The 9,612-nt window shown below is 34.4% G+C and overlaps 1 protein-coding gene across 3 annotated transcripts in view; it reads left to right on the forward strand.

Annotated features, from left to right (window-relative positions):
- Positions 1-1,174, forward strand: part of LOC126881998 (probable serine/threonine-protein kinase DDB_G0282963) — a 222,013-nt gene extending 220,839 nt beyond the window's left edge. For all 3 annotated transcript variants that reach the window (XM_050646762.1, XM_050646761.1, XM_050646763.1), the window contains one exon: positions 974-1,174. In XM_050646762.1, the coding sequence (XP_050502719.1) occupies positions 974-1,047 (74 nt within the window). In that variant the 3' untranslated portion in view covers positions 1,048-1,174. The remainder of the gene's footprint in view (positions 1-973) is intronic.
- Positions 1,175-9,612: the final 8,438 nt, after the last annotated feature.

The raw sequence follows: 9,612 nt of genomic DNA on the forward strand, positions 1-9,612 counted from the left end.
CTCCGTTGCAATGAGTGCAAATTGCTGGCGTGTTTGTTGGTTTCTTGCAATCCTTTGTGTTGTGTGATCCAGCGCATTTTACGCAATTATATGGTTTTGCACAGTACGTTTTAGTGTGGCCATATTCTTGGCATCGTGTACATTGTGGTATATTTCTTTTAATTCTCGGTGGTTCCACCCTTATTTTACAATGTTGTATATACTGCAGTTCAAATATTTCCTTGTTGTTCGTTTGAGGCTCGAGGTCGACCAAAAATAAAGGCAATGGTTCACGGCTCAATCTGTGTCGTCTGACATTTGTAACGTTCCTTACTTTATGACCCTTTTTCTGGATTTCCGCTTTCATTTCATCTATCGGAAAGGAATGATGTAGGTCTCGAATAACTGCCCTGTAGGCTCTCTCTTCCTTAGGTTGATATGTATGGTGGACGATGTTTTCTTCTCGTAAGTGGTGTATTAGTTTTCTGTAGGATTCAGGTGTCTTTGGGAAAATTTTTATTGTATTGTTTGTTAAGGCTTTAGTATAGTAAGTCTCTTTCTGTACTGCTTGCGCTAAACTATCTATCATTTTGCTATAGTTATTCACGCCGTATATAATAATTGGAGGGGGGTTTGAAATTGTACTTAAAATCTGAAAACGTCCTTAGGCGTCTTTTTTGTACCTATCGCTTTTCGATGTACTGACTTTAGAGAGTTTATAAAAATAACATCTGTCTTTACTTAATAACAGGTGGTATCTGGTTTGTCTTTAGTTTCATGCGTGGAAAACAATGAAGCTAGATAAAAAGCATGTGTTTTATATCACCAGGTATTAATAACGCACGGGTAAAGAACCCTGGACTCAACTGTAATAAGAATTTTAGTGACTTTTTTCACGCTATATTTGTAGTTTCCATTTATTACTACCTATTTTTAACTGATAATACTTATAAGTTTGTGATTACAAATTAAAATAAATTATTTTTTATTTTAGGTGTAACATACTCAATACTAAATGAGCTCAAAACGAAACCCATGATATTAGCTTGTGTGAGGACACCAGTATGATACCTTTGTACGACTATATGCATTTATAAAAAAAAAGATTTTATAAAAAAAGTTTACATTTTCATTAATTTTTTTTTAATTTATTGTAATATATTGTTATCAATATTGTATTATATGTTCATCCATAGGTAGATTTTTTTCTATAGTAAATTATCGTATATGTTTTGATAAATAATTTATTAGTGTATACCAATATTAAATACCTACAAATGAGGAGAAGACTATTCACTCAGTCGTGACCAAATAGAAAATAGTCGAAACTATTACAGTGTGAATGCGACTAAATGTGGAAACATTGGACGGCTTTTTTAGCAATTTTTGTATATATGTTGTAAATAAGTTTAAACTAATGTAATAAGGCCAGCAATATTGAGACTAAGAATTAATACATATTTTTTGCTTTTGATATTCATTGCTATTAATGTTTGCATTCTCGAACAAAGATTTTTTATTATCTCCTGGAGAGATCTGCAATCTGCCTAGCAGGAAATTCTTTTTTCTGACAATGAAACTGATGACATGTAAAGTATCACTCCAAGAATAATCTCTTTTAAGCCACATCAGCGCGCTGAAAACGCGTTCCAAGATTGCAGCTTTAATTTTGAATACTTTGTTGAGATATTTGGCACACATATTCGTAATGTAGTAAATAGTAAAGAATGGCGGTACAGAGCCCAATTTGAGAAATTTGTTAGTATGTTGGTAATTACTCTGTAATTAAATAAGATATTAAAAAAAACGAGACTGTACCGCCATTAAGAAGAACAAAAAATACACTTTCTTCAAATAAACTTTTTTATTCCATGTCTAGATTTTGTGTCACATTGGAATTACTAAAACTCGATTAACAATCTATAACAAGAAATCGAACTTGATTGACTTGGCAACATTTAGCGCGCATATGAATATAATAATTATTATTATAATATTCTCTCTAACAATAAAACACTGAAAACGTCTGTTTTCTATACTTCCACAAAATTTATTATAACTATCTGACTACAGCTGTTTCGGCAGAGAGCCTTTCTCAAGTGATTTAGTTTACTATGGGTTTGCATTTTAAAGTCTTTAACTGAACAGGTTGAGGAGTGGAGAGCTGTTTGTCTCGAGTAGGTCATTCAGAACTATATCTGTATTTTTCAATTTAATAATTTCCAGAGATTTTAATAAAGATAGCTTAAGGCCTTTATTTTGAATATGAAGAATTTGAAACTGTTTATTAAAAGAATGATTATGGTCTAGAAGGTGAAGTGCGTATGTAGAAGTGTCTGTTTTTGTATTGTTGAAAGCCCTTTTGTGTTCTGCTGTCGGTTTGTCAAAGGTTCTGCCAGTTTGACCGATGTAAGTTTTCGGACAATCACCAAAAGTTAGTTTGTAAACACCACTCTGTAGTTGCTTTCTCTGTCGGCTCTTATTGTTTTTAATATATTTGCTTAAGTTGTTCTTTTTGAAAGCTGGTGTTATTCCTTTCTTTTTTATGTATCTGGCTATTTTTGTTGTTATCTTGCCTATATATGTGATAGAGCAGAAGGTACTGGGTTCTTTCTGTGGTGGTGGATAGACTAATTTCAGGGCTTTCTTAGGGAGTTTTTGGTTTAAAATTTTGTTAAGTGTTTGTTCGTTATAGCCATTGTTTATTGCTATTTGCCTAATGATGCTCAGTTTAATGGCTATAACGAACAAACAATTAACAAAATTTTAAACCAATAACTCCATAAGAAAGCCCTGAAATTAGTCTATCCATCACCACAGAAAGAACCCAATACCTTCTGCTCTATCACATATACACTCAGGATCAACTATTTATAATGGGAGATAAGCCACAATTTACCAAAAAACGATTTTATTAACGTTTCGAAGCCCAAATCGGGTTTCGTTGTCAAAATAAAAAATACTACTAAAATAAACAAAAATGTTGTTGCTAAGTAAAAAAAAATCCTTCCAATAATTTATTTAATCTGACTCATTTATATTGGCAATTCAGACGTATATTATACATTTTAAAGTAGAAGACTTTAAAATGATATCGTCAATATTTATGAGTTGCGTTCCTGGGACGACTTTACTAAAAGATAGTTCATTCGATTACATGAAGTCAATCCCAACTCAAGAATATCCGTCACAAAAAAATCATAGCATGTGATCTGTCATTAAAAAGACAACCAAATGCAACGATGACAGTAAAATTCTCGCGTTAGAGATTCCATAGTAAAGCACGAGGGAAAAAAGGAAAAACCTCGTGATACTATCCCGACATCGTAAGTATTTGGTCTTACATTTAATTCACTTTAAAAAAAAAACTAGTACCAAATTCTGACTTTAATATGTTTAAATTATAAATAATATTAATAATACATAGATATACATAAATTGTGGCTTATTTCCCATTATAAATAGTTGATTATAAAAATGCCATAAGGAAATAGCTTCAGAACAACATTAAGATACAGGCAAGATAACAAAAATAGCCAGATACATAAAAAAGAAAGGAATAACACCAGCTTTCAGAAAGAACACCAACTTAAGCAAATATATTAAAAACAATAAGACCCGAAAGAGAAGCAACTACAGAGTGGTGTTTACAAACTAACTTGTGGTGACTGTCCGAAAACTTACATCGGTCAAACTGGCAGATCCTTTGACAAACGGATAGCAGAACACAAAAGGGCTTTCAACAATAGAAAAAGACATTTCTACATACGCACTTCACCTTATAGACCATAATCATTCTTTTAATGAACAGTTTCAAATTCTTCATATTCAAAATAAAGGCCTTAAGCTATCTTTATTAGAATCTATGGAAATTAATGAATTGAAAAATACAGATATAATTCTGAATGACCAACTCGAGACAAACGGCTTCTCGCTCCTCAACCTCTTCAGTTAAAGTAACCCATAGTAAACTAAATCACTTGAGAAAGGCACTCTGCCGAAACAGCTGTAGTCAGATAGTAAATTTTATGGAAGTATAGACAACAAAGGTTTTCAGTGTTTTATTGTTAGATAAAATGAACTTCCATCAAGTAACGGTCGAAACCATCAATTATTATAATACTGTGCATTTGTTTCTGATAATATAGTTGTGTTCGTTGTTCTCTGTTTTCTGATATAGTGTCACTATCACTGTCGTACTGCCGACGTACTGTTGCCGGACTGGTAAAAGTTCGCAGAACTTAACAGAATATTGATGACGCGCCGACGTAGCCTCTTAAGGTATGATTCCGACAACGACTGCAGACGGAGTTACAGTTGTCACCATGACGGACGACATTACTTTGCACTATTAATTTGACTAATTATAGCAACTGACATCCTGCCGGACAGCAGTTGCAGTCAAGGTACGGTTCCGACATTGACGGCAGACGGCAGTTGCAGTTGTCGACGTCACTACTTTGCACTATTAATTTGTACGAGACTGATCCGACATCTAACTACAATTGCTGTCCGATAGAACGTCAGTTGCTAATAATTATACAAATTAATAGTGCAAAGTAAATACGTATGTCATGGTAATAACTGTAACTGTCGCCTGCCGTCAATGTCGGAATCGTACCTTCAGATGTAGGAATCAGTCTCATACAAATTAATAGTGCAAAGTAGTGACGTCTGTCACGGCGACAACTGCAACTGACGTCTCCAGTCGTTGTCGGAATCGTACCTTGCGCACGTTTAGTTGGGCGGCTAACCGAGTTGAGTGCGCCGAAACTCTTTCACTATAGTTGACACTAAAACGATGATGTATGGCTTCGTTGATGGATTCTAAAGGGATATATAGGGACATACTTGGGGCACAGTATAAAGAGGGACAGTAAAACCTCTTCCATGTCGGCACTTTGATCTCAAGAAGTAATACCGGCAGTACGCAATTGGTAATTCACCAGTGATGGATGCGGGTTTTCCCTGTTAAAACCCGTACGTTTCTATGCGACTAGCAATGCGAGAGTGGGGCAAAAGCGACTGAGAACATTGCGCGGTCGCCATGCGCGACTAAAGATTTTACCTCCAATTTTTCGGAGAGTGGTTCTACTGTCCCTCTTTATACTGTGCTTGGGGCATGTATTACGATGACAACGATACACTTTTTAGCAACTAATACTTGAAGGAAAGATAGATGGTAAGAGAGGCCTGAAACGTAAAAAGATGTCATGGCTGCGTAATATTCGCCAATGAACGGGAATCCACAGCTATGAAATGCTTCGCAATGCTGCTAAAAACAATTAGTCAGTCAATACAGTGTACTACTTTACTTAAATAGTTTTCGGTCGTTTGAGCAGTAATTAAAACAAAAATATTCGATATCTTTTTCCATGATTGTATATTTTTTAGTATTCTAATGTTTTTTAAGCGTTATGGGAATTTTATTTGTATTTTGAATTAAACTTGACATAATAAATAGTTACTTTGAAAATAGCAAGTTTTAGCACATTTAAAAATTATTGAAGAACTTCCTAGACTAAGTTAATCTAAGATTTGTACATAAAATGGTATTATGTATATGGTTTACAAAGATGCTTGTTAAACAAATAACTCTTTAAAGGTATTTTTGAAATAAAGACATTAAAAAAATGTGGCTTTTTAATGTACCTATACAGTATATACAGACTAACAGAAGATATAGATAATGGAGAGTATATATGTTACCGGCCAAACCCGATTTCAGGACAAACTAATTTGGCCTAGGCCAAAACTTGTTTGTCCTAAGCGCTATAGGATAAACTAGTTTGGCCTAGACCAAACTAGTTGATCCTGATATTAATACGGAAACTTCAGGATCAACTAGTAAGGCCTTTATAATATACCTACAAAACCAAAATAAATATATAAACTGAATAAAATACTCTAATTGGAAAATATCATTTTATTAAAAGATAGTGACTCGTTAAAATTAATGGAAATTTGTAATACAAACAATCATATCATAAAAAATAATCAGTGTTTTTTATAAGAGCAATAATTATACCTCAATTTTAAAAATTATTTATTTTTCCATGGAGTATTTTGGTGACATTTAGAACTGCGGATTATTATTGCCTTCTTGCTCTTGCATCTGTTTGTAGAACAGTTTTTGTTGCAGTTACATTTGACAAAATCTACTGAACCTCTCGTAGCTGAAACCCTCAACGATATTTCTGAGCCTTAGTTTATATCTACTACCTCTAAAAAAATTTGATGGCAAATGTCGAATTCTAATCTTAAAAAAATTAAAAATCTTTTAGAGACAATAATATCTCAAAAAGTTAGATAAATTATCTCTAAAATATCGCTAAGGGTTGCGCTACGAGAAATTCATTGGATCGGACAAGGTTTTGTCAAATGCAGCTGAAAAAAAAACAGATGCAAGTGCAAAAAGGCAATGATACTCCGAAATTCTAAGTGTCATCAAAACACCCAGGAAAAATAAATAATAATTTTTATAATTGAGGTAATTATTGCTTTTATAAAAACACTGATTATTTTTTATAATATGATTGTTTGTATTACCAATCGAATGCCTAAGTGGAAGAAGGAGGTATATTACAAAGCCTACCTTTTGAGATTTAGGCAGTTTTTATTCCTCTACTTTTATCATGAAAATATTGTTTGTGTTATTTGGTTTTATTTATATTGCTATAAGCATTCCTTTGAATGGTGACATGCTAGAATTAGCAACAGCATTGGATATGGCGATTGTTAACACATTCTTTAAAAAGAGAGAAGCTTAACTTATTACCTACAAAAGTGGACAACAAATAGACTACTTTATGATAAGGAAAGAAGACATACGTGAATGCAAGGACTGCAAGGTAATAGTTAGTGAGACAGTAAACCAACAACATAAGCTGCTTGTTCTGGACATCGAAGTAAAAAGTGAAACTAAACAAAAATATCGGAGAGGACCACAAAAAATCAAGTGGTGGATGCTAAAAGATGAGAAGGAAGGTCTATTCAGGGAAAGAATAGTAGAAAAAATATGTTGGAACATGAAAGGAAGCCCTAACGAAATTTGGAGAAAAATGGCCAATATTATTAGAGAGACGGCTATTGAAATACTTGGGAAAACGTCAGGAAAGAAGTTTCAGGATAAAGAGACTTGGTGGTGGTCAAATGAAGTACAAGGAAAAATAAAAGAGAAGGGAAAATTATATAAAAAGTGGCAAGAAACCAGATCGGACATAGATCTTCAAAACTATATGGTCGCCAAAAAGGAAGCGAAAGTAGCAAAAGCTAAAGCAGAAGCGTATTAAAACCTATACGATCAACTTGATACCAGGGAAGGCGAAGCAAAGATATATAAAATAGCCAAACAGAGAGCAAAGAATGCAAGAGATTTTAATCAGATTAGATGTATCCGAGAAGAAAATAATAAAATAATTCACGAAAAGGATGTCAAAAAGAGATGGAGAAATTATTTTGACAGTCTATTAAATGAAGAATTTGACAGACAGCCTGTGGAGTTGAGCCAGTAACAGCAATGGTTACCAGAACAACAAACGAGGAAGTGGCTCAAGCGCTTTAAAAAATAAAGAAAGGAAAAGCAGTCAGACCAGATGATATTCCTGGGAAAGTATGGAGAGCATTGGGAGAGACAGGAACAAGTTGGCTAGCAGGTCTATTTAATAGAATTATGGAAGTTGGACAAATGCCAGACGAATGGAGAAGCAGTATATTAGTACCTGTCTACAAAAACAAGGGAGACATACAACAATGCACAAACTACATAGCTATAAAACTACTTAGCCATTCCATGAAAATATGGGAGAGAGTAATTAATAGACGTATACGTGAAGAAACCGAAATATCCGATAATCAATTAGGCTTTATGCCGGGCAGATCAACAACAGATGCATTTTTCATTGTAAAGCAACTGATGGAAAAAATACAGGAATAAAGAGACCAACGCCCATATGGTATTCATTGATCTTGAGAAAGCATATGATAGAGTTCCTCGAGAGGTTCTGTGGTGGGCACTCAATAAGAAAGGAGTCCCTGGCGAATATGTAAAGATTGTGAGAGATATGTATGAGGGAGTAACAACTAGTGTTAGGACAGGTGTGGGAGAGACTGATAAATTTCAGGTGAAAGTAGGATTGCACCAAGGCTCGGTGCTTAGTCCTTATTTCTTCTCATATTCTGATTAGTTTTGGACCAGATAACAGCGAAACTACAGGGTAGTATTCCATGGTGCCTAATGTATGCTGATGATGTAGTGTTAATAGGAAATAGTGAAAGAGATTTAGAACAAAAACTGGAACAGTGGAGACAAGCTCTGAAGGAAAAAGGATTAAAACTTAGTAGGACAAAAACAGAGTATTTGGAATGTTCATTTAAAGATGGAGTTACTACAAATAAAATGGTATCTTTGGATGGTGAAATGATTGTGAAAAGCAATAGTTTTAAGTACCTAGGATCGGTATTACAGAGTAATGGAGAAATAGATGGAGATGTATGCAGTAGAATTAGGGCTGGATGGATTGGAAAGAAACGAGTGGTGTGTTGTGTGACAGAAAAATTCCAATGAAGCTGAAGGGAAAATTCTATAAAACAGCCATAAGACCGGCTATGATGCACGGAACTGAATGTTGGGCAGTGAAAAAGAAAGAGGAACAACGAATGCATGTGGCGGAAATGAGAATGCTTAGATGGATGAGTGGAGTGACAAAGAAGGATAAAATTAGAAATGAGTATATTAGGGGAAGTCTTGGTTTGGCACCAATTGATGCAAAAATGAGAGAGCATAGGTTAAGATGGTTTGATCATGTTCAACGTCGAGACGTTAATCACCCAATACGAAGAATAGCTGAAGTGCAGATTCCTGGAAGGAGTAGGACAGGAAGACCAAAGTAGACCTGGGGGGAGACGACAAGGCAGGACATGTTGGTAAAGGGGATTAACATTGATATGACCCAAGATAGAATTGTGTGGAGAAATGCAATTAGGGAAGCCGACCCCGCATAGGGATAAAGCAAAGAGAATGATGATGATAAGCATTCCTTTACATGTAATGTTGATAATTTGTTTTTATTTTTAGTATTTTTTCTAAAAATAAATAAAAACTGTACATACCGCCTTCTTCCATTAATTTTAGTTTGTATCACTATCCTTGAGCTGAATGGATGAAGGGGGTATGTGGCATGAAATAATACTTTGAAATAATCACTTTTAAAGAAATTTATGTAATTAAACACAAAATAATCTTCTTATGCCGTGCTCGATTATTGAGCGTTGGCTATAGTAATTTTGTTAATGGCAGCTTGGTAAAGGGATGCAGATACTCTGTTAAACCATTCTCAGAGGTGTCTAAGCCATGACGGTCTTCTTCGACCTGGCCTTTCTTTCGACCTGGCCTTTCTTCTTCCGTCTACCTTTCCTTGTATTATTAAATGGAGTAGTATTATACAGACTGAGTTTTATGTATGGAAAGCCTCAATTATCTCGGAAACAGCTTGCACGATTTTTTATAGATTTTGGTGACAAAGGGTTTTCTAATGCGGCCGATTTACTAGTGACAATTACATTGTTTACATTACATCAGAACTTCAGTTTTTCTGTAAATCTAATGAATTTTCTTATTTCAAATGAAACACC

This window comes from Diabrotica virgifera, chromosome 3 (genome assembly GCF_917563875.1).
Source record: "Diabrotica virgifera virgifera chromosome 3, PGI_DIABVI_V3a".
In the NCBI taxonomy this organism is placed as follows: Eukaryota; Metazoa; Arthropoda; class Insecta; order Coleoptera; family Chrysomelidae; genus Diabrotica; species Diabrotica virgifera.